General features: G+C 40.9%; 1 protein-coding gene across 2 annotated transcripts in view; it reads left to right on the top strand.

Annotated features, from left to right (window-relative positions):
• The window catches only part of SGCD (sarcoglycan delta), a 965947-nt gene that overhangs the window by 823952 nt on the left and 115462 nt on the right, over window positions 1–26533 (top strand). For both annotated transcript variants that reach the window (XM_025867162.2, XM_073890571.1), the window contains one exon: window positions 26171–26243. In XM_025867162.2, the coding sequence (XP_025722947.2) occupies window positions 26171–26243 (73 nt within the window). The remainder of the gene's footprint in view (window positions 1–26170; window positions 26244–26533) is intronic.

Here is a 26533-nt window from a genome sequence, read left to right as displayed (position 1 = left end):
TCATTTTACATATTAACAAACAGACCAATGCAGAAGCAAGTTCCCCAAGGTTCTGTAGGAGTTCAGTGGCTGAAGTGAAATGCAAATCCAGATAATCAGACTTTAGAGCCAAGTAAACTTGGTTTGTTTTTTTGTTGAGATGCAATTCACATATCCTACAATTCAACCATTCAAAGTGTGCGATTCAGTATTTTAGTATGAAGAGCCTACTCTTCTAACATATATCACATATATGTAGCAACAAATACACATGTTCATATTTATTTTTCACCTGTAGATATGTTTGTTATGTAGGTGACGTGGCGTACATATGTATGGTATACATACACACATTATAGACGTTAGTTAAATATATAGATAAACATTACATACGCATGGATCATTGTGGAGATGGGTGTATATATACTGTTATAAAGCCATACTGTTAACGTGGGCACTGTGTATCCTTTTAAAGTACTTAGACGTAAAGGTAATGGGAAGACATTGAAGGGCTTCAAACAGGGGAGTGACAGGATCCGATTCATGATTTACGGGACAGTGTCAGGAGGATGAGCTCGGGGGTGGGTCAGACAAATCCACTGTTTATGGGACGAGACACATCTGTGAGTTCTCTGCTTGGAGGTTTAATTCAAAAAGACATTCCAAAGAGAGAGTTATGCAGCCTGCTCTCCAAGACCTTCAGTGCTCACAGATAGCTCACCTTGCCCATACTCTCAGCCCAAAGGAAACAGGCTGACTGTTTGAGGAAGGGCAGGATTATCCCAGTTGGCCAGAGCGCAAGCATGGCCGATGAATTCTTAACGCAGTTCATTGTTCTTCCTGCTAACTTGTTTGATGGGAGCTGATCAGAGGTCAAAGCACATTTAAAGTACTTGTATTGTATCATAGGCTTGTGGCAGAGATTGCATTTAACCAAACAAAGGAGAGAGCTGATATGAAATCAATATGCAGAGTGCCTGTGAGCTCTGGAGGAAGGTAATGTGCTTTTCTTCCTTGGCTGTTAAATGTATCTCAGCTGCCAAGGAAAATGACTTTCTCTCTCAACTTCCTATCTGTCTAGCTGACTGGTTATTGGGAAGTGTTCAGGCTCTAGTGCTTCAGCTGTGTTTAATGAGAGCATCCTTGCATGAGAGACTGAGAAAGTTCCTCTGGCCTAATTCTTCCTCCCAGGACTCTGAAAATCTGTCTCTCCTTAGCAGATTCAGATCACAGATGTCTGGTGGGGCAAGGAAAGGTGCCAGGGCCTTGGATTTAGAAGGCATGGTCTCTCCTTGCCTTTGGGAACAGGAACTTATGCTAGAATATCAGATGTGAGAAATGTACCAGAGACACTTGTGTGCAAGGCTGTGCACCCTGACAGTGGCGCAGAACATCGGGACCATACATGTTCCAAGGAGAGTCCTTCCCTGAGAAGTAGAGACTTGACTTAACCCTTGCAGGATGTCAGTGGGTGACGTTAGGGCAAGCAAGGGAAGCCGTTCTTTTTGGGAGGAGACCATGGTCAGAAGCCATTCGTACTCTCGTAGTACAGCCTGGCAACTGAACTTCAAAAACTTAGTCCTGTCACTTGAACAGTTGGGGGATATAAAATGAATTACAGGAGGGGAGTTGAATTGATTGGTTGTTAAAATGAGCCCTTTCCTCTTTCTCGCTCCCATCTTCTTCCTGCCTTCCTTCCTTCTGTGATCCTCAGTCAGACCAATTACAAGTGCGAGAAGCCAGTGTGGGGGAAAGTCTTTGCTACCACAAACCACAAGTGAGCTGACACACAAGAGCGAATGCAGTCCTTGGGAGCTGAATATATAATCCCCTTCCACATGGTAGCATTTAGTTAGATCAGAATACTTGCGCAGGGTTTTTCCTGGTTTCGGTTTTGGGTGTTATTGTTTTTTGTTTTGTTTTGTTTTTGCCATCTTATTTGATTCTCAAAACCACCCTTAAAGGTACTCAGGTTGAGGGGGGGAAAAAAGAAAGAAAAGAAGTCACCACCTTAGAAATTAAGAGATGGAAGCCTGTGGGAATAAAACCGCCCATCTGAGGTTACCCAGTGAGAGTGTATTTCTGCCCTGATGTCATGCCCTGCAGTGGGATAAGTCACCCCAATCTCATACCTCTCATTGATGGTGGTTAGGCTTCTACTGTGAGTATGGCCCTCCCCCCAAGGACCATGAGGGATGGTATAGAAAGTTCTAAAAGACTGATTATGATCTCTGAATATTTGCCTGATAGTTATGTTAGGTGGTCATTCTAAAGCATGAGTTTTTCTTTTTTCTGCTATAGACCCCTTTGAAAACATTGGATCTCTTCTCAGAATTATATTTTTAACCCATTATGCCGGATGACCAAAGAAAGCCAATGACACACAGTTAGCAACATATAAAATACAATTTTTTGATATAATAATATAGGTATTTTTTAAAACATCTAAAAATATCTAGTTCGAGGCAGAATAATTACCATCATTTCAAAGTAGTGATGAGTATAAATGATGTTTTGAGATGTGTGCAACAACTTCACTGTCATAGGAAATAATCTGTGATTTCTGTTGGTGAGAGAGTCCCAGAGTGATAATTACTGCAGATCATTTTCTACATTCTAATAAAAGGAAATGCTATATTTCAGTTAAAGATTAGTGAAAATAATGGTATAAAATCTGCCTTTTCAAAGTTCACAGACCTACTGAATTCTATCTCTGTGACTCCTTGGCATCTCCAGGTGAAGTCCCCTGTCTTTTTTTTTTTAAGATTTTATTTATTTATTTGAGAGAGAGAGAATGAGAGATAGAGAGCACGAGAGGGAAGAGGGTCAGAGGGAGAAGCAGACTCTCCGCTGAGCAGGGAGCCTGATGTGGGACTCGATCCCAGGACTCCAGGATCATGACCTGAGCCAAAGGCAGTCGCTTAACCAACTGAGCCACCCAGGCACCCATGAAGTCCCCTGTCTTAACATTAATGCTTAGTGAGCACTTACTATGTGCAGTCTCTATGTTAAACTGGGGATTTAGCTAGAATATAACAAGAATCAGACATGATTCCAAACTCTGAGATATGTCTGTATCATATCATATTATATCATTCATGTTTAGTATCATGGACCACCTGTCTCACGCGGAGCTCTGGGTCATTAAATTCTGGGGATGGAGTTAGCCTGGAGCTGACAGGGGGAGGGTGTTACAACACACTAGGACCAGATAGTGGTTCTCAACATGGACAGTTTTGCACCCTGCCAAGCCAGAGATACATGACAGTGTCTAGAGATATCTTTGATTGTCACAAACTTGGGTGGGTGGGGTTGCTACTGGCATCTGCCAGGTAGAGGGCAGGTATACTACTCAACATCCTGTAGTGCACAAGACAGCTTCCCCACAACAAAAAATTACCTGGCCCCAAATACAGAGTTTGAGAAGCCTTGAACCAGAGGGAAGGTATAGAGAGCACTGAAGTCCTACTGTAAATAAACTCATGTGTCTCTGGTTCTGTGCCCTGGTTCTGGTTACATCTTCCACCCTCCACAGTGCCTGATGTCAGGCCATATATACAGCAGGGGTGCTATGTTAGCCGATGGTGAGGGGTGACCCTGCTGCCTCTCTAACTTAGGGCTTGGCTCCAAAGTAGTGGCAGAAGCAAGGAACTCAAGATGGGAGCTCAGCAGGAGATGGCTTTTTGGCATGGGGAAAAGAGAAATGACCCAAGTAGAGTTTGAATCTCTGCCCCCTATTCAGAGCAGCGTGATGGCCTGCTTTTTTCTGTGAAGTCAGGGATCGAGCAGCCTACAGAAGACATCCCTAATAGGAAGCTCCGTTTCTTCTTGGTAACAGCATAAATTATGCCTGTCATAGAGGATGGATATCCATTCCCTTATTTATGTAATCTCGTAGTTAATGTAGACCTTAAAAGGCATTTATGAAATCACGGACTTTGTTAAGCACCTACATACTTAGCACTAATATGTGCTTAGCACTAATATGTACCCTTCACGTTTATTACATTGCTTGTTTTTGATGCTTCCCCTACATTCCTTTCCACTGAGAACCAGGGTTGTTTCCTCCGTTACAAAAACCTGTTATTGGGACAAAAGATAGGCTGCATCTGTCATCCGAGGCATTCGGAACGGCAAATGCTGAGTTGTGTGTTATGTGTTGGAAGCAAGCCCTGTAAACTACCCTAGGAATACAGGTGTGATCTTAGAGTTGGATGTGCTTCTTTAAAATTCTGAGATGTGTTGCAATTGGTGGCATTTCCTTCTCCTCCTTTAAGGCTGCTTTGGCCCAAGCCTGAAATGATTCCTCAAGTTATGATCAGTTGCCTGGTGGGAGGATGATTTCTGTGGGGTCCCCCGGCCTCTGAATGGATAAGAGGTATGTCAGCTTCATCCATTTAGTGAGCTTTCTCCTTGAGCTGTTTCCATTTGTCATGAAAATCTGTAAGGAGTTTTTGCATCGCCTGAGTAAGAACATTCAGAAAAAATGACACTGGGCTTATTGATTTGTTAGCGTCCAGTGTCCCTAAATGGAACCTTGGGGTGGGACCTTTGGGGAGCTTTAGAAATATGTATAGAGAGAGTTTAATGACTTAGAAGAAAGTCTTGCTCTTAATCTTAAATTAATCATATATAGTTTACTACTCTGACTTTAAGAGGACATACTTACAAAAGGGGCAGTTTGTAAAGAGTAAAAAGGAGCCTTTATTGATCCAGGAGGATTCTCTGATCTGGGGCCATTTGTCACTAGCATTTGCACTTTGCCATCTAAGTTGAAAAGCTCATTCACCTCTCATCTGGTCTTCATGATAAACTTGAGCCATAGGCTGGGCAGTGAGTTACACTCCCGTTATAGATGCAGAAACTAAGCCCAGAACAGTCAAAAGGTTTAGAATCACATAGTAAGTTTGGGAAATCTAAGATGAAGATGGTAGAGCGTATATTTCTTAATGTACAGGAGTTTTAATATTATTCTTCCATTACTGATGATAACGTGGACTAGGGTTTATTTTTTAAAATAAGAGATAGCAAAAAAAAAAAAAAAAAAATAGTAACTGGGATCAGGCGTCCATGGGAGCTTAAAGCTGATTGCCATTAAGCAGAAGATATCACCATGACAGCTTTTGTCTTTTCCTTCTGCCATTCTCTCAGCTGTTCTACTATTCCAGTCACCAAACCACAGAAAGGAATTAACCAGAATGTTTTGAAGTCTGCTTACTCAAATAAGGGAGCAACATGCAGGCCCCACATTTGATTCAGTGGGGAGAAGAGGGAGGAGGTAGATGTGTTTGAATGTATCACAGGATAGGCTTTCCATGGGAGTCCTCAAAATGCACCTTCCAGACCTCAATCAGATCTCAGGATCAAGTCCTGGTGCCCCTGCTTACTTGAGGCAGGATCATAAGCAAGTCAGCAGCCCCACCGAGCCTTTGGTGCACACTGGGAGTGGGTGCACAGTCCTGCTTTTCCGGATAGTCGCTGTAGGAATTAAGTAATAGAATCCATGTACGGCTTACCGCAGTTCCTGAGATATACTAAATTCTCAATAAATTAACTATTTTTTATCACCTAGAAAATTAACCATCTCTGTCAAAACCTCAGTTTCCCCATCTGCAAATGAAGGTAATAATAGTATCTAACTTGTGTTGGTGCAATGATAAAATAGCATGATGTAGTGAAAGTGCCTGAGTAATGTTACCAAATCATTGCTCTTCTTAGAATCTTGAACATTTTGGGGCGCCTGGGTGGCTCAGTCAGTTATGCTTCTGCCTTTGGATGATCCCAGGGTCCTGGGATGAGATTGGCCTCCCTGCTCAGCAGGGAGCCTGCTTCTCCCTCTCCCTGCCCCCCACTCGTGCTCTCTCTCTCTCTCTGTCAAATAAATAAATAAAATCTTTAAAAAAAGGGGGGAATCTTGAACATTTCCTATAAGCCAGCACTTAATATTTAAAATATCCATGCAAATAATACAAAAGAAAAATTCTAATTCCTCAATATATCAACTGGCACAAACTTGAGCAATAAAAGCCAAAGTAATACTGTTTAAAAAAAGAAAAAAGAATTGTAGCAAAGAAACACAAGAATGGCTCTCTGTCTAGTGAATCACATAATGGGAAAAAAGTTGGGCCAAGCATGAGATCATAAGGGAGCCAAGGATTGCATCATAAGGAGACAATAAATAGGAGGAGAGCAGTAGGACCACAGAAGAGTGAGTTCATGCTTTGGAAGAATATGTTCACAAGGTTATCCAGCCACCCATAGAGGGCAATAGAAAGGATTCCCCTGGGAAAATCAGTAGTGTCAAAATCATAAAGGACTTTTCTGCATTTCGGGCTTATCAGATGTAAACAAGCTGATGGACCCATACAAGGTAAGCCATAGCCTTTTATTTCTTAAATTCCAAGGGATGTTAAGGTGGAATGGCTGAGAGAAGGTTGCAAAGATACAGTAATCCAGGCCAGGGCTCTTTTTTCTTAAAGGGCCAGGGGGTAAATGCTTTAGATTTGTGAACCACAGGTTCTTTATCCCAACTCCTCAGCTCTGCCGTTAGAGTGGGAAAACAACCACAGACAACGTGTAATGAAATTTTGCTTGACTGTTCCAACAAAACTTTGTTTAAAAAAAAAAAAACAGACTGTGGAAGGGATTTAGCCCTAAGGTTATAGTTCACTAGTCTCTGGTCTAGGCTATGGTTCTGTTACTTTTTCATCACTCTGTGAAATCTGATACCAAATACCATTTCCAAAGACTGAAAATCTTTGCCTGGATTGTGAGAGGTTTGAGAGCGTGGACTTCCTCAACACTGAATCTTCAGTATCTTTTGTAATGCTTGGTGCATAGTAAAGGAAGGATGGATAGGTGGATGGGTGGGTAGACAGAACAACACATGGATGGACAGATAGACAGTGGTTTATGTCTGTTGCTAAACAGGAACATTACCATTAACATTCAGTGCACTCTTACTGTGTTCTGGGCACTTTGCAGAGTGCTTTCCCTGTGTTCCTGTTATGAAGAGCAAGGCCTCACAACAAACTAGGAGGTAGATACTACCTAGCTCATCCAGTACTAGTACTTGGTGTAGTCCTGGCCTTGTTAAATGCTCAACCTTAAATGAGTCACTTAACTCCACTCTCTTCATATATGTGTGTATTAGAATTTAAAAGTATGTATGAAAATCTCCATCAACTGTAAAGTGACATTAAAAGATGAAATCATATTTGCTTTGATCAAGCTCTTGTGCGCATGAACAGACTGAAGTGGTCCAGCACAGGAGTATCATACCCTAGGTGTGTCCTGCCCCAGCTGGCTGTGGAGAAATTAGCCAATACTAGGGCAAATTGGGGGTGGAGGTCTGTAGATGACTGTTTAGCATCTTCTCTCTGGTCCCTAGGGCATCGCCTGACCCACAGTAGGCACTAAATAAATATTGATTTAAAGGAGGAATGAAGGCATAACATTTTTTCCTAACAGAGGAAAAAATAAGTAAGAAATCCCCCTGCCCAGGCCAGCAAGGACAGTGTGTCCATAAAATACTCTGAGTGTTAACTTAATAGGTAGCCCCAGAGACGGGGATATAGATCACAATATAAAGTAATGGGAAATGCCTGATCTACTTACTACTGTCTTGAAAGCTGAAACATTTTCATAATGGAGAAAAAAGGCATTTTTCAGGACAACTTGGTAATTCATCTTTATTTTCTTGTATACACAGTGCATTCCATTTGAAAAGAGATGCTAATGCGTTTACGCTAAAACATATGGATTTACAGCCTGGGATAAAATATATTCATAGGTAGTATACCTTGGTTCTGTTTATGGAAAGGGAAGAATCAACTAGCATCAGATTAGTATTGATTAACTGTCACTTGGATTGATAAAGCAGCACAAAATACACTTAGGAAATACCCAAACCGAGCTCTACAGATTTGGGTTATGACACTTGCTTTTTTTCCCCCCTCTAAAAGATAATCGGTTCAATATTTAAGAACATACTCTTTGGCACTGATTGAATAATTCAGACCTCATGGACACTGTTTTATGTTGTTGTTGTTGTTGTTTTTCCCTGTGTGACATTGGCACTGTTTATAGGAATAGAGGAAAAAGCTATAAAAGGCTCTCGAAGTGTGCTTGCCCCTGGACTGTTGAGAGAGAGAGAGAGAGAAAGATGCTAAATGCCCTCAAAGCTGTCTTAGACCAATTCAACCCAGAAGGCCACTTGAGCACACTCACTTTCACAACTCTTGTCTGATAGTGAAAATTGACTGGCTTCTGTTGCCCTCTGGATTTCCATTTCATATTGAGCAGGCATTTGAAGTGGAGTCATATAGGAATAATGATCTCTTGCAAAAGGCAGACTTGTTTGTGGGCTCCAGAGAGCGGTGCTCCTTGCTTTCATGATGAGGAGTGGTAGGGACAATCATGACAGAGACTTCTCCACCCGACAGGAAAAGCGTGCATTATTCAGGGTGCTTCCAATTATCAGTGACAGAAAGCAAAATTAATCAGGGTTGAGGAAAGTATTTTTTTTTTTTTTTAAAGAAGAAAGGAGGGTACTTGCTCACTCACATCGTTGAAAATTCCGGATAGGGCCAACTCTGGTGCTTTTGACATCTTATCCTGGGCACAGTGTTTCTTCGGGCAGCTCCTTAGCAGACAGTATCTGAAGGGAGAGACAGTAACACCCTTGTCCAGACAGCCATAGCCATCACTGGGGGGAGAGAGGTAATGGGCCCTGCTTGGATAACACGCTCTCAAAGCAAACTCTCTTTCTGGGGAATCAGACACTCTGATTGACCACCCTGGGTCACATTCCTTTCCATATGTTTGTGGGGTGTGTGGGGAGAACCATGTGATTCTCAGCCCTGGTACATTGACCCAAAGCAAATAATTGTTCTAGTATCGGACGGGGAGTGAGGGAATGTTAAACAGACAAAGACATTGCCACCGTTCAACATTTTTCCTTGCCTCATGCACAAATGGGACATCTTCTCTTGAAATTCTTTCTTCAGACTTTGTTTCTTGCTAAAGTCTCAACAATTTGCAATGACCGAAGGACACAGGTGAAAATGAAACTTCCTTTTTTTTTTAAAGTTGCCCTGTCCTTTCTCCATAGCTTTGTTGACTAACCCTGGTTGAGTACCAAGTCAGGGTTTGATGACTGTTATAGAACATTGAAGCCAAAGGACAGTAAGATCGTTACAGTTGCTGTGGCTTGGATTTAATGTAGCAAAGTAAGTGAACTGGAATGTCTCCATCACCATTCATAAATGAAGAACTGCCTCCCAAGTGGCATTTTCTCTCCAAAGAGGCCGAGCTCACTTCAGGCTGCGGATCTACATTTAGTCAAGTGTTCTGAGATCTGTGTCAGGGAAGCTCCCAGAATGCAAGTGTTACCCCTGCACCTCAGAGGCCATGTGACCTCTTTTTACTCTGCTCCGCTCACTCACATTTTCCCGTGGGGATGCTCTTTCTTGCGTACCTTTCAACATGGCTGCCATCCCTACGTCTCTGTTTCAAGGTTAAAAATGTAAGCCAGGGGACTGGTTTGTCTAGTTTCTTATCACAGCTCTATTAGCTTTGTAACAGCAGGTTAAGTTATTACCTAGCCTCCTTATGCCTCATATTTCTCAACCATAGGGTTATCATGAAGATGAAAGGGAAGGACTGTCTCTCTGAAAGCACTTAGCATGATTGTCAGTTAAGTGTGAGTTGCTATTGGCTAGTACCTATCATTCACTGAAACTGTCCTCTGGGGTGCTTGGCTTCAGTTTTCAAGCTAGAATCTGATTGGTCAGGTGTGGACAGGTGGCAGTTCAAACAGAAGCACCTAGACAACCCCTCAGCAGAGAATCATCTATAACCAACCATCACTACTCCTTGGTGGTCTTTTCCTGGAGGAGATTTTTAGAATATGACTCCATTCCCAAGCTCATGATGGAAGAAATAACACGTTGAGCAAGAAGTTAAGGATGTGCTCTGCAGCTAGATGTACCTAAATTCCCATCCTGGTTCCCACAGTCACTCTCTGAAACCTTTCTCTTCTCAGTTTTGTAATCTGAAAACAGGGAGATAATAATAGCATGTGCCTCAAATGGATTCAGTGAGAATTAAATGAGTTAATCCATGTGAAGTGCTTAGAAAAATGCCTGGCAAATAGTAAGCCCTTAATAGGTATCAGCCAATGAAATGACTTTCATTCCCTCAATGTGACTTCCAACTCCCACAATAGTCTGGTAGGAAATTCTATCTCCATCATGACTGGGTTGCTTAAGAATCAAGAAAGTACATATAGTGTCAAGAAAATATGCCTCTCCCACTCTCTCTCTGTCAAATAAATAAATAAAGTCTTAAAAAAAAAAAAAAAAGGAGGGGGGAGCTCCTAGTTGGCTCAGTCAGTTAAGCATCTGCCTTCTGCTCAGGGCATGATCCCAGGGTCCTGGGATCGAGCCCCGCATCGGGCTCCCTGCTCAGCGGGAAGCCTGCTTCTCCCTCTGCCACTCCTCTGCTGTGTGTGCTCTCTCTCTTTCTCTCTCTGTCAAATAGATAAATAAAATTCAAAAAAATATATGGGCAAGACTATTCAATCTTGGTCCATTAAGATCACCTCTTCTATCCTCATTTTTCCAGCTTGTGGGATCAATTGCAAGGAAGTCAACTCCCAACTTGCATGCCATGGAGAGGGCCCAGGAATCTTTGCTGAGGCTGTGGCCTTCTATGCCAAGGGTCCTGCTTTCCAGGGGCATGACACAGCTGTGCTCTCTGAGAGTTTGCCACCTCCCTAGGGATGATTCTGGTCTTCAAAGGACCTTACGTTTTGCAGTTATTCTAAGTCAGGAGCAAAATCTGCCTCTCCTCTTGGCATCCCTCCAAGGCACTCTTCTCTGTCCCCTCCCTGGGAGGGTAGCCAGCACACTCTCCACTAGGATTAAGCCTTCATCAAGGGCAGGAATAGCTGTTGATTTAAGGCAGCTCTGCTTTTGATCCACTGAAAACCTTCCATCATGTAACTTAACTGCATCTTGCTAAGTGAAAGAAGCCAAACCCAAAACTATCTACGGAATAATTCCATTTATGTGACATTCTGGAAAAGGCATCACTGTAGGGCCTGAGAACAATGGGAGCCAGGAGTAAGGGCTTGAGGGAGAGATTGACTACAGAAGGGTAGTGCAAGGGAAGTGAATTTGCAAAGTGCTAAAATTTGCTGTGATGGCTTATGGTGGTAGATACATGACTGCCTGTATTTGTCAAAACGTACAAAACTATGGACCATAAACAGTACCTTTTACTTTATGGAAACAAACAAACATCAAAGACATGCAGAGTGTCTGGCTATCTGCTTGAAGTTGAGGAGAGAGAAAAATATGGGGAAAACAGGGGTACCTGGTGGCTCAGTTGGTTAAGCTCAGGCCATGATCTCAGGGTCCTGGGATTGAGCCCCATGTCATCGGCTCTCTGCTCAGTGGGGAGTCTGCTTCTCCCTCTCCCTCTGCTTCCCTCTCCACCTGCTTGTGCTTGTGTGCTCTCCCTCCCTCTCTCTTTCTCCCTCCCTTTCTCTCTGTGTCAAATAAATAAATAAATAAATAAATTATTTATTTTAAAAAAATATGGAGAGAACAAACACAAATCAATATTTTTAAAAATTATCAAGCCCCAGACAAAGATAAAGAGGTGGACTAAGCCTGATGATGTCATGGTAAAATGTTGGACTTTTTGTTGTAGGAAACAGGAACTTATCAAAGCTTGTAAACCAGACAGGAGACCTGGGACACTTGGGTTCTGAGAAGTTGCACTGACAGAAATAAATTGGAAAGGTTACAAGAGAGCTGCTAGAAAGAAGGGAGACTATACCATGGAGACCACATAGCTACAGCCTTAACAATTTACTTTCCTGGACAAAGATGTATCAGGCTATAACAGTGATGTAGCTGCTACTGACCAGCTCAGACCTCTCCCCTCTAGAAGTTTCTGCTTCATTCCACAGCTTTTCCTGCCTAACTGAAATTGAATTCAGAACATCGAAGTTCATGCTCCTTGTCTAGGAAAGAGCAAAGACTCCCATGACCTGGTCCTTACATTATGGTGAAGGCAACACACACTCAATGAACCATCTCACCAGATAGAATGAGTGCTCATCCACCATATCAGTTATGCATTATGGAAGCACAAAAGAAGGAGCAATTAGTGATAACTGAGAGAGCACCAGGGAAAGTTACGTCATGGAGGAGGCATTTGAGCCAGGCCTTAAAGAATTTGATGCACTAAAAAACAAACATACAAAAGTACTTTCTGACTGAGAAGATGGAATGAGAAAACGATTCCACTCAGCAATCAATGAAAAGATACTTCCTGGGAAGGTACAGTAAGAGTGGTTTCCAACTTTTGATCATTTGGCTTATGGCAAAGGAGTTCTAAGTGAAGAGTATGACCATCTTAAAGGGTCAGTTTGCTTCTCTCTCCCCGGTCTTGGGTGGAATGGTATTGAGCCTCAGGCGGGGCTGAGTAACAGAAGACTCATAAAGTGGCTCAAATGAATAACTAGAGACTTGATTATTTCTCGTAAGAAGTCCAGTGAGGGGCACCTGGGTGGCTCAGTTGATTAAGCGTCTGCCTGCAGCTCAGGTCATGATCCAAGAGTCCCAGATCGATCTCTGCATGGGGCTCCCTGCTCAGTGGGGAGCCTTCTTCCCCCTCTCCCTCTACCCCTCCCCACTCCTTGTGTTCTCTCTCTCAAATAAATAAATAAAATCTTTTAAAAAAATAAAAAGAAGTCCAATGAGGGACAATTGCTGGTGGCTTACTGGTGTCTGGGTCAACATATCTGAAATGCTCTTGGTCTTTGTCTCATGGTTGGAAGGTGGCTCTCACAGCTCCAGATTATGTTGATAATCAGAGAGAAGGGTGGAACCAACCACATCTGTATCTTCCTATTAAAACAGAGACAGCTCACACGATGCCCCTCCCCAGTAGGTTTCTATCTACATGTCATTAGATAAAACTGGGTCCTAAGAGCCACCCCTAGCTTCAAGGGAGTCTGAGAAAGCAATTATTTAGCTGGGTACTTTGCTTCCATGAATAATAGCAATATTTTGTTGGCAGGGGAAAATGGATGTTGATAAGTAACATGCTATCCATACTAGGGATAAGGTAAAAATCATTCCATCAAAATTACCCTTTAAGTCACGTGTAAAATATGCCTATTTTGAGGCTTGCTTTCATAATAAGATTGTATTCTGAAATTAAAGTATTCCAGTGTTTTAAAGCACTGAGACATCCACTACTTCTAGTAAGATTTCAACTTGCTGGCCCTCACTTTTCAAGTCCTCATCATCTTCATCCCCTGTAAATGACTTTATAAGTCTGTCCAGTTGTTTTTCAGACTATGTTTCTCCATGGTCCTCAATTAATGTTTCAATTTCCTTCTCTGTAGGAAAGCATCACCCCCCACCTCCTCGGCTACAGGAACAGAGCGTTCCATGTGTTTTTCAATGACCAGGAAGCCCTTAAAATCATGTGTGTGTTGTTTTCTTAGGTCTCACCAGCATCCATGGAGTCTCAGAGTCCTGATTGCTCTCACACTGGGAGAGACACCTGGAAACTGAGATCTTGCCTAAGGAAAGAGTGTATTCAGGGCTCCCATTTGACACTCACTCCCAGGTGAAAGGGCAGGCAGCATGAGTTCTGGCCTTAACTTGACCGTGTACAGTTCCTATCAATTCTCCCTCCCCATCTCCCTGCCCTGTTGGCCTGATTCTGGCCACCTGTCCCTGCAGGGGACCTGAACAGGAATATGGGCAGAAGGCCGAATTCATCTCCTTCATGGGACACACAGTGTGTTGTCTTTGCCACTATTCTTGCCGAGCAGCCTCCCCAGTGTGTTGCTTGTGTTCCAGTGTTCGTGTTCATATACCATCCTGACTCAGAGCCCACCTGTTCCGGCGTCCCATCTCTGTGACACAAACCCAGTGAGTTGAAGTTATTTGTTTTACTGTGTGGTTTTATTTACTATCAAAAATAGTGTAGTCATAAGAAACTGAAATGAGGTTGCTTGCTGCTTAGATGATTCCTTTTATATTTTTCAGTTTTGGCTTAATGATACACTGAGCATGAGTTCTAGTCTATTGGTTTCTAAAGTAGAGTCTGTTTAATTAAACTACTTGTCTCTTCATATCTTGCCAGAGTATTTTTTCCACATGAATCTTTAAATTGCTCTGTGGTTTCACCTTCTACAAAAGTATATAAAACATGTACCTTGATGGTATGGCCAGTTCAGTTAAATTGTTAGGGTATTTGAAAGGGACCACATCTTATTTTGTTCTCCTAATGGTTGCCATTCAAATTATTTAATGATATTCTTCTGTCTTTCTGGCTTTATCTTCTATCCTTATCATCAACATCATCTATTATAATAAATAATATATATTATTTAGTGAGCACTTTGATGTACTAGACACGCATAGCACTATACATGTATACATATATGTAGTGTTATATATATGTGTATGTGTATATTATATATATATATACACATATACATGTAGTACTATTATTATCCCCATTCCACACCATATATATATATATATATATATAAATACACATACACACACAAAGTAGTGTACTGTTATTATCCCCATTCCACAGATCTGGAAACAGGCTAGAAGAAGCTAAATAATTTGCCTGAAGTCATATTCCTCTTCACAGTCTTCCTGTACAGCCCTGAACTTGTTACATTTTATTCATTGTACATGTCTACTAAAGTCCCCACTCTGGATGAACCCAAATATCCACATTATGCGTACCTGTATCCGGGCAACTGAGCACACGTGCCTCTACCCAGCCTGTGCCACAGAGCAGACTGTTGTTCCTATAAAAGTTTGGTTACTAACCAGAGCTGGATCTTTAAACTCTGATATCTAATATCCAATATCTAATATTCAGCTGTCTTGCTATAGTTCTTCTGTCAAAAAGTAATAGCTCTTGCTTATAACCATTTCTTCCCTTTCTCTCCAGTTCTTCATAGAATGGCTGCTATGGTATAAAAGACCTCCATGTTGCCAAATTTCATGGACATTTTAATTCCCGTCCTACCCCTAAGCACCAATTAACATAAGTAACTCCTTCTGCTTTTTTGAAGGACTTTTTTCTCTTGTCTGCCTGTGTTACCCCATTCCTGGTCTTCTTCCTCCCTCTCTAGTTTCCTCTGAAAGTTCATGTTCCCATCCCCAACTTGAAAGGTTGGACTCCTTTAAAATTCTGACTGTGGCTCTCTCTTCATATCACTCTCACCATTTCTTGGATCATGTCACCCATTCTCTTGGTTCCCATAATCACCTGTATTCCAAAAATCTCTGTACCAGTGGTTTAGAACTCTGCCTTGAGTAGTATACTTGCGTATCCCATTGCCTACACGAACATCTGAGTCTGGAAACTCCATCGATACCTTCAGTTCCACATAACCAACATTGAACTTGAGCTCTGTGCCCAAACCTGAACATGTTTTACCCCCTTCACCTCTCATATCATCCTAACCTTCTCAGTAGTTCTCATGTTCACCCTTGCCATTTTTCGCATTATGAGTTACTTAGTTTAGGCCACCATCCTTTCTTACCTGGCTACTGAAGTAGTCCCCTGATTTGCATGCATTTGCTCTTGATCCCCTGTACTGCATCTTATAGAGTGGAGTCAGATCCTGTAACTATGGCAATTAGATTTGTTTGGAAATAACAGACAACCCAACAAACAGTGGCTTAAACAAGTCTGGGGGTTCTTTTTATTATGTAATAATGATTCCAGAGGTATGCTCTGTAGGGCTTACAGCAGAACAGCATCATAAAGGAATCAGAATCCAGCAATGTAGCTTTTACTCTCATGGTCACATAGGGCTGCTGTGCCTCAAAGCATTGCTTCTGTATTTCAGAGAAGGAAGAGTAAAGAACAAAAAGCCTTCTTTGTTAGGCTTTGCTTTTTTTATTTGGGAAGAAAATAGCTCCCCAGACACTTGTACCTACATTTCACTGGCCCAGGCTGTATCACACAGCCACTTAATGCTGCAAAGGGAGTCTGAGAAGTTCAGCCATTTGGGTTTCCAGCCTCCGTGGTAGACAAATGCAAGGGAGGATGCACTGTGCTTAAAATGGGGGCAGCCAATCCGTAGTATCTGCCACCATAGTATTTAAACAAACACATCTCTGAGCATAATCATTCTCCTGTCTAGATCCTTTCAATGGCTTCTTTTTCCTCTTAGGATAAAATTCTCAAACTTTGCCCTGGCCTGAATGTTCCTGTGTGACCTTGCCCCTGACTACCTCGCCAGCCGTATCTTTTGCCAGTCTCACTCTTTCCACTGTAGCTACACACATCTCCTTAAAAGCAGCGAGCCAGCTCTTGTGTCCCCCTTCCTGGTGCCCTCTCTCCACCAGCCTCCATCCAGACCATCTCTGCTGGACTAACTCCTGCTCCATCTTGAGATCTCTAGTGTCTGGCATTTCCCCAGAGCAGCGCTCCGGGTCCTTCACGCCTGGGCAAGATGCCTGCTCAGAGCTCCAGCAGCTCCCTGTCCTAGTCAAAGCATTTACAACAGTGTTTCTCAACCTTTTTTTCATTATCACCCTTTTAAGGAATCATTCCAGACATGTTTTTCTTCCTAATCACTTCCCTCCCATGCAACTTATGTATCACAGACAGACTGTATATCATTGTATGTATTGTATGTATATCTGGACTTTGTACTTAGAGAAAGATTTCTTGTGCCTCCAAGAACCCACTTTTCTACCTTTGGGAGCTGCCTCACCCCTTTTAAGAATACATGACTTACAAAAATTGTCATTACAAAAATCAGTTTAAATATGTTCTCTAGCATCTGTCTGTCTAACCACTATAAAAGTCCATAAGGGCACAGATCAGATCTTCACACTCAGTATTGCCTTAGTACCGTGCCAGGTACATAGTAAGTAATTGTTAAATGTTTATAGACAGTGAATGTTAGCACACATAGAGTGGCTAGAGACTTTATATATTTTTTTGAAGTTTTTATTTGTGAGCCTATAAAGAGAAAAAGTCTGAATCTGTTTTTCCCACAAAGCCATTTATGGAGTAGGCCCTCCACAAATATTTGTTAAATGAATTAATTATCTGTACTTTTTGGTCAGGAGAATCTGCCCTAATTCCTAAAAAGAAAATATTTGCTATGTATCCTGGAAACAACTTGTAATGACTACAAATGTTTTGCATCAGTGGTTTATTAAATGCCACCAGCAGCCAGGGAGACACAATGGGATTAAATTACTTCAAGTGACTTTTTCCACTCAAAATTTCTGTCTCGCATCCATCTGTTGCTCATGTTGGAAAGGTTTTCAGAAGCTGACAACCACCTTCAAAGTGCTTAACCTTGAAATTTGTGAAAACTCTGCAACCTTTCTCATTACTCAGTGCATTTTAAATCCGAGATTAGACATAACCCAACTCACTTCCTTAAAAAGAATTTTTCACTGCATATTACCATTTGGAGAAAGCCAACATTTCATGTTATGAAATAAATAGAAAACCCCTGTTTCTGAGGAATTTCCCATGATGAGTGCTCCCATGATAGACTCTTACACCTACCACGGATAACATGCCATAGAGATTGCTTTTCAGGAAAATTGGCCTCAGACATTAAAGAATATTTAAATATTAACATGTTTAATTTAAACATGTTCTCTAGCCTGGACTTAGGCAAAAATCCTGTCTCGTGTGTTTAGAAAGCTTTTAACCAATAGGAGATATATGAATATGTGTTTAGCTAAAACTTTGGAGTAATTAGAAAATTACGTTACACAGAAGACAATGTTCGTTATTCAATAAATTACTATATTATTCATAATTGTTTTTAAATACTGCTTGCTTGTAAATACTTCGGGAGACTTAATTTAAAGTTTTTTGTCACGTTGCCTACACCGTCATAAGAAAAATGTAGTCAGATTCAGAGCAGCTTCTTTAAGTAAAGGCAATTTCAGTTGCAATTAAAATATCGAATAAGAAAAAAGCTGGATTTCATTGGACATGTATAAGGTTGCCATGGGCACCTCTGACTTTGAGTATTAATCATTTGGCTTTGACTATCCATTTCAGCTCTTCCCCTGGGCCCTCTGGTACCCATCGTTCTCTTTCTTGTCCAGCACATCACCAGATCCCATTGGCTTTCCACTTAAATATCTCCTAAACCCATCCACATTTCTCCATCTGTACTGCCAATTCTCTAGTCCAGCCTACCACCCACCCTCTCCCTGAGCCAGCTCATCTATCCTTGCCCTCCCACAGTGTCTTTTCCACGATACAATGTCTCAGTCGGCTGCTACTGCTATAACAGACCACTATAGACTGGATGGCTTAATCAACAGGAATTTCTCACTGTTCTGGAGCCTGGGAGCCTGAGATCAGCATACCAGTGCGGTGGGGTTCCAATGATGATTAGAGTTTCAACACGTGAATTTTAGGAGGATACAAACACACAGACCATAACACGCTGGCACAGTGATCTTTGAAAAATGCCAATTTGGGGTCATATCCTGGTGGCTCAGTTGGTTAAGCATCTGACTTCAGCTCAGGTCATGATCCTGGGGTCCTGAGATCCAGCTCTGCGTTGGGCTCCCTGCTCAGTGAGGAGTCGGCTTGTCCTCCCCCTCCCTCAGCCCCTCCCCCTGCTTGTGCACTCTCAAATAAATAAATAAATAAATAAATAAATAAATAAAATCTTTAAAAAGAAAAAAAAATGCCAATTAGATCAAGCCAGATCTCTGCTTAAACCCTTCACCATAACCCACAAGGTTCTGAATTACCCAGGTCAACTCACCTCTCCAGTCTCATCCCATGCTGCTCACCCTTGCAAAATATGGTCTAGCCACACTGATCTTTATTAACTTCAACTTCCCAACCATGATGTCTTCACATTATCTTTTCTACTGCTACTTCCTCCTCTTAACTAGTTCATTCCGAATCACTTAACAAATATCTACAAAACTTCACTTTCTCAGGGAAACTTATGTGCCAGACCAGGATGTGACGCCAAGTTGTATTGCAAAGACATTTTTTATTTTCCTTTCAAGTCTTTATCACTAGCTGAAAGTATTATATATCTTTACTTGTGAGATTATTTAATAACTAATTATTTAAACTAATAACATACACTACTAGAGTACACTACACTCTTCTAGACTATGGACTCTGTGTCTTTCTGGCTCACATCTAGAGCCTCCTGCTCAAAACATATTTATTAAATAAATTGAATGTTGGGTTTATCAAACCCAAACCAGTGTTCCTCTCCTGGTCCATTGGGTTGATCCAACCAAGTTATCTGGAGGATTATAAAACAGCAGGGCTGGAAGCAGCCTTATAGATCATCTAATCCCCACCCTCAATTTGTATAACAAATGGGGAAGTAAGACCAGAGGGCAAATTGCCAAAGGTCATATAATAAGCTCATAAAAATCACTAAAAATCAGGTCTTTGGTTTTTTAGTTCTCTGATATTTCAGAGAAATCAAATCATTCCTTCTCCTATGTTTCTTATCACCATTGTTTAGATTGAAATCCTTTCTCTATTTTTTAATCTAATATTGGTATAAAAATATATCCTTATCCAGTAAAATATGGTTGTTGTTAAGGGTTGTCATTCAGGTTATATCTACCCGAGCACATGAATTAGAACACTTAAAATGTTTTGACTTCGGACAGTGGTGATTAGATATTTTAACTCTGGCTTTTGAACCTGTTGAATATTTTGGCCCCATGATTTAAGCTCAAAGATGAGTTTTAGTCTATGTTCATTAATACAAAACATTAATCATAATTATGCCAATCTTAATGAAAGTACATCTAGAAAGAACTTACTGGGGCAAACTCCATTAAGCTAGCTTAATTCCTTAATCAATGTTCTAAACAGCACACTTAAGCCATTTCTGACCTTTTTGAAAGTTTTTCTTGCAATTGTTGTCTAAAAGATCAGTTCCTCTCCAAGTACACCAAAGATTTGATTCATCGTCAGTTTTTCTGGTTCCAGTTACTATTCATAACTTGTAGCATAGTATTTCTTCCTTTGTGTCTAATGCTTCTCTTGAGTCCAATTTTCTTGTAGCACATTTTGCAGGATGTGACTCTGCGTCCCAGGATTTGGTTCATGGCTGTTTAACATATACACACTTAGGCACTTTAGGGTTTATTATTTTTTATAAAAATTGAATTTTCCCCAATTTTTGAAGTTTTAAAGAGTTATGAACCAGGTTTTTGTTTTTTCAGTTAAATTTTGCCATCGACCATTTTATCTGTGAGGTTTATTTTCTGGTGAGTAGTTCTTCCAGTTAAATGCAGCTTGAATTGGACAAAAGTCTGTTTGCTTTATTTGTTTCCTCTGTAAACACTGGGAAAGTTTTTAGGATATATATATATCTCAGGGTTGCTCTTTTTTCCTGATAGGAAATAGAGGTGGCTCAAGACAATCATCTGTTTAGATTAGATTGTTACCTGATGAAAGTTTCAACTGGAGGGGAAAACAGTTTAGCCCTGATATTTCTCATCCTCTCTTATTTTATAGCTGAGGAAGTTAAGGGCTAGAGAAGAATTCTGGTTTGCATGAGATAACGGAGATAGGACTGGATCTCAGGTCTCTTCACATCCAGGACACTTTGAGGGGAAGTCACCAAAGCTGAGTATACTTTTCAGAGAGGAGAAGCTGGCTTTTTGTTACTATGGCAATGGAGTGCATTTGAGATGTTTTGACAAGTTTACCCCCTACCTGTACCACAAGGAAAAAAAGAGCCGTTGAGCTGATCTTTATGGTGATTTAAAATACTTTAGATAGATCCTGTCACATGATTTATAAGTTCCTAATTGATTGTGTGAAATTAAGTTATTGGGCAGAGAACCAGCTAATGGAAACACATTGACAAAATCATTTTTGAGGGACATTAATGGAACTTAAAGCTGAAATGGCTTTATGGATTTTTCACTCAAACTGTTTATGAACATTTATTGCCCGTAAATTATATTGTGTCAAAAGAAGGAATCAGTAGGTATGGCTTTAATAGAAACCTTTTTGAAATAATAAAATTGAGAATAATTTATTATCTTAGAATGGATAGAGGATAGGATGGGAGAATTCATCCTGATGAATGTTTGTCCACTCTGCAGCTTTTGGGAAAGTGAAAAATGGCGTGAAAATCAGAAGCCTGATAGGACTTGGAAAGAAATGGTCTTTGTGAAAGTATTAATATCTCCTCTCATTGCACATGTGAATTGTTTTTAGAAGAGAGGGGATGGGTGATTTGGCAAGTGTTACTTGAGGGTATAAACATTGATATTTGTTCGTATCTCATAAAAAGATGAGCAAGTAGGGAGTGATATGATCTGCTGAAAAAGATGGCCTAGAGTAGTGGTCACAGGCATTGGTTCCAGAGCCAAGAGAGTTCAAATTCTGACTCCCCCGCTTTGCTGCTTAACCATAGGAAAATTTCCTGACTTCCCTCAGTCTCAGATTCCACATCCATACAAACAGATATGCATAGTCCCTACCTCATAGGGTTATTCTGATGATCAAATTAAAATAGTTTCAATAGTTTCTAGTTCATAGTAAGTGCTTTAAAAATGTTATTTTTTAAGAGTCATAAAGGACCTGGATAAGAGGAGGAAAGAATAGGATTCATAAATATTTTAGTACTACTAGAAATATTTTATTGATTATCATCTGCTGATTGCTATGTGCCAGAGATCTCATTCAATCTCCCAAGACCCCTAGGAGATAAAGTTACTATTAATATCCCTTCTTTTCAGAGAAGGAATCTGAGCATCTTGGAGATTGGATTTCATGCCCAAGGACACTCAGATAATGAAAAATTGTGGTACATTCCCCTGAGAAGTCATATCTATGAGCCTCTTTCCCAGTATGGATGGCACATATGGGCCACCATCACAAAAGTCCATCAAAAACAAAGTCAGAGGGCATTGGGTGGATGGTGGGAGCTAAGCGATCCTGAGTGTCTTGCCCTTTACTTTCATCACACTTCCAGAGCCTATCCATCACCTACGTCCTCTAACTGTGAGAGCCCAGACCCCTGGATTTTGCTGGCTTGCCATTTTGTGGGTGCCACACTGTCCGGGTATTCAGAAAACAAGGCACTAGGGCATGCTGACTACAAGTGGGTCCTGGAGTCAGATGCCTGCATGTGAATCTCAGTTCTAGCACTCACTAGCCATGTGACTGTGAGCCCCATGTTTTTTAGCACCACTTGTCTTGTAGGATAAGTAGCCTTCTTGGTCTGGGGAAGAAACTACAAGCCTTAATCTTATTTTACTTTAAAGAGATATTTGTATTTAGCCCAAATAATATTCTTTTATTAACATAGCTCTTTTATTTTAAGAGGTTAAAATAGGTTGGATTTTGGACATTCATTAAACATGTCATGTAATACATGAGGAGTTTCATAACAGTAAATTAGTACTCCCATAGAAGTGGTAGTACCAACTAGAAATAAGTCTAGTGGAAATCTTCAGAACCTAAAATTGAATCTGTCTGTATTCTGTATATGACCATCCCCCTGTTCACATAGAGCTTAGGATCTTATTGAAGAGATGGGATGAATGTCTGTAAAGTAAATAAAAATCCCAGTAGTGTGTGCTTAGTGCCACATAAGTGTTATAGCTGTGTTACAGACATTTATTGAGAACCTACACTGTGTTAGGCAATGGAGATAGGACAGAGAATAAGACACACTCCTACAAAACACTGGGCAAATGGGATTGTCCATCTGAGAAAGCTAAGGACCCATGTCAGGTGTTCAGAGACCATGGTCCTTCCACAAATGTAGAGTGAGCACCTGTAATGTATTGCATGACTTTATGTAACTTTTCTTTATCCCCCATGAAATTGCTCTAAAAGGATGACCCAGCTAGGGGGGCCACTGGCTGCAATAGAGTAGTTCCTTCTTGAGCTTAGTGTGGCCAGATGTTAAGTAGCAAGTGAGGTGTTGTCAGTGTAACTGACAAATGGAGAAACAGGCTCAGCACAAAGTGTGGATGGAATAAAGAAAATGCTACAGGCTTTTGAGGTTCATTTTACATAAGAACATGTCATTCCTCATTCTTGGATAATTGGACTGAATAAATGCAATATATGTCATTATATATGTACATATTTTACATAGTCAAAAGTTGTGAAATTGGTATCCTTTGGCTTCAGAGGCCTTATAATAGGAGGGTGCATGAGATATCAGTGAAACATAAAGCTTCACAACATGTTAATACCAGTTCAGATAATGAAGGTTGTCTATGAACAGTACTACTTGCCATGTGGGTAAGTCACACAATTAAGGCTGATTTCAAAAGAGGTAATGCTCTTTCTCTTGCAGTTTTCATAGAATTCTTGGTAGAGGAAGGGGAGATATGAGATAGAACTAAAGAGTGTATACAATGTATATAAACAGAAATAACTGACCTAGCCTTAATCCGGTGTATTAGTGTTCCTTTTAATTATTAAAAAAAAAAGTTCCAAAGGCTAAGAATAAGCATTTTTAAGAAATAGAAGGGGAAGGGATCTCAAAGGAAGCCCCTGTTAACTGTAGTAGTGATGGATGGGAGCTGTTTAATAACAGGTTTGAGATGATACTGAGAGATGGTGGCTGAGGCCATGCTCTTGGGTCACAGACAATTTAGAGGCACATCCCAATGTGTTACTCATTGTCCTGTGACTTCTGCCAGCCTGTTTTACCTACTAGGCATCCTCCACACTATCTTTGGTCTAGGTGCTCCTCAAAGGATCACAGAAATGTTGGAGATGTGGAATGCATGCTCTGCAAAACCAGATTTAATATATAGGTAACAAAAGCCACATTATAGTCTATAATCCAACCCAGTATTATTCAGTTACTGTATTAGGTAGGGTTCTTCAGAAAAACAGAACCAATATGGATCTAAATGTAGGAAGAGATTGGTTTTAAGAACTTGGCTCATGTCATTATAGAAGCGAAGAAGTCCCACGACCTGCTGTGTGTAAGATGGAGACCCAGGGAGGCTGGTGGCATAATTCAGAGTGAGTCCCAAGGCTCACTAAGAACCAGTGGTCAGTGGTGTAGATTCCAGTCTGGGTCTACAGGCTTGAGAACAAGGAGTGTTGAGGGCAGGAGAAGATTGATATCCCAGCTCAAGCAATTAGGCAGGAAGGGCCTAATTCTTCCTTCCTCCACCTTTTTTTTGGTTAAGATTTTTTTTTTTAATTTTTATTTATTTGACAGAGAGAGACATAGCAAGAACAGGAACACAAGCAGGGGCAGAGGGAGAGAGAGAAGCAGGCTTCCCACGGAGCAGGGAGCCCAATGTGGGGCTCAATCCCAGGACCCTGGGGTCATGACCTGAGCCAAAGGCAGACGCTTAACGACTGAGCCACCCAGGCGCCCCATTCCTCCACCTTTTTGTTCTATTCAGGCCCTCAACGGGATTGGTGGATGCCCACCTGCACTGGGGAGGGCCATCGGCTCTGCTACATCCACTGCATCACATGCCACTCTCATCTGGAAACACCCTCACAGACACACCCAGCAACCATGTTTAGCCCAATATCTGGGTACCTCATGATCCAAGTCAAGTTGACACATAAAATTAACCACCACATGTATAAAGAACACAATAAAGTTTAAATCACAAGGGCAAAATAATATGTGCATAAGACAACATTCTTATGAAATTTACATCAAAAAAGTTGTATTTAATGGAGACTATGGGTACATTTTGATCTATTTGACATGATGTGGTTTGGGGTCTTAAAAAGTAAAAGTGTCTACGGGCAGAAAAAGATCTTAAATGTGCCCACATGAAATGTCTCTTTGCCTACTGCAACTGTCTGTAGGGTTGTTGCAGGGGAGAATTTAGCTAGTACATCTGGAGTACACGTGATGGTTTTACTGAAAATGTTAGCTTAGACTAATAGTTATCATTCACCAGGACATTCTTTTAAATGACCATACATAATGTTAAGTTGAAGCATTTTTTTTCTGATTTTATTTGCAGTAGTCTGTTACTGGTATCAAAAAGATTAAATACTTTCCAAAAAAAAAAAAAGATGAAATACTTTTATAGTTGCTACACAAGTTCATTTAACTGGACGCATCAGTATGCTAGGGTAAATCTGGATTTGGTAAAAGGCGAAAGATTTATACGATCTGAAGAGAAACCAGAGTATTAAATCTGGATTTGGAAGAACCGTGGTTAATGGAAGATTTCTAGACATAACACTGCAAGACGATTCTAGAAATTGGCACATGAATACAAGATGTTATTCTGCCCCTTTTTGTGGCATCAAAGAACTACACCAAAAAAGGTATAAAAATAAACACCTTTCCTTCAAAGTGCAGGATACTGCCTGGCTAAGTTTAATTGAAAAACTAATATCCAGTGCAATTGTCTGTGATAAGCTGAGGCTTAAATGATTTGAAAACACTCTGGGAGCAGACAGATCAGATAATCACCATCTTTATGGCTGGGAGGGTTCAGCTGGTGATGACAAGTTGTAAAGGTAAAAGCTTATTGCAAAGGCAAGAGCTAAATGTCTAGATTGGGTTGGGGAATCAATGTTAAATAATACTCAAAGTGTAAAAAGCAGTGAATGCCAAATGATCTCTCATAGTGTTCTGTTTTGTTTAACTTTTCAAGATGATAGCGCAGAACTTTATTTACTGAAAACTTGTTTCCTTAATGTCATTAGGTGGATGCCTTAAAGTGTTAGGGTATCCTCCACCATCCACCCACTGCCTAGATATTGGATATGTTCTGTAATTTGTGCCCTGCACTGCAATCAGAGGGCATCAGCTGCTGCTTTTCAAAACATCTCCAGTTGGGTGACTATTAATAGTTGATGAGAGACAAGTGTTAGATTGTGCCATTTCTTAGGCATCTTCTTCTTCTTTTTTTTTAAGTCAACATGGTATTTGCCTCATGGCCTCACTCTGATCTCCGCAAGAACACTTTCAAAAGAAGTACCTTGTTTTTTCGAAAGCTGTTTGCATGAGTTGATTCAGTGCTCCCTTATCATGGAGTGAAAGCCAAGGGCAAAATATGCGCTTTGGGTTGTGTGAAGGATTCACCCTACACTTAGCTCCACTCACTGTGTTGTGTGTGCCCCCAGGTGACATGTCCAAACTCTCCAACCTCTGTTTGCTTTTTTCTTTTGTTTACAGGAGCGGAGGGCACAGTGTTCCCTAAATCTATAGAGACACCTAATGTCAGGGCAGACCCCTTCAAGGAACTAAGGTAAACTTCTGACTATGGTTTGCATTGATTAGTGGCTATTTCCTTTGGGCAACTGGCTGATGATCCATTCTGAGCATTTGGAATGTAACAGTGTCATAACATGAATATACAAACTGGTAGAGATTAGAAAGGGTGTGAAGATAAGCTACATCCAAGAGAAAATTCTCTCTGAGAAGAAGACTGAGGGTTTGGAGGAAGAGGTTGCCAGCCTTGTAATTAGGAGATTCGGGATTCATTCGTTCACGGTGTTTTATTTCCTGCTGTGTTTTGTGGTACCCAAAACCTAACCA

This window comes from Callorhinus ursinus, unplaced genomic scaffold (genome assembly GCF_003265705.2).
Source record: "Callorhinus ursinus isolate GAN/ISIS: 27379988/994484 unplaced genomic scaffold, GSC_fseal_2.0 scaffold3, whole genome shotgun sequence".
NCBI classification, from domain to species: Eukaryota; Metazoa; Chordata; class Mammalia; order Carnivora; family Otariidae; genus Callorhinus; species Callorhinus ursinus.
This window is presented reverse-complemented; position numbering and strand designations above follow the sequence as displayed.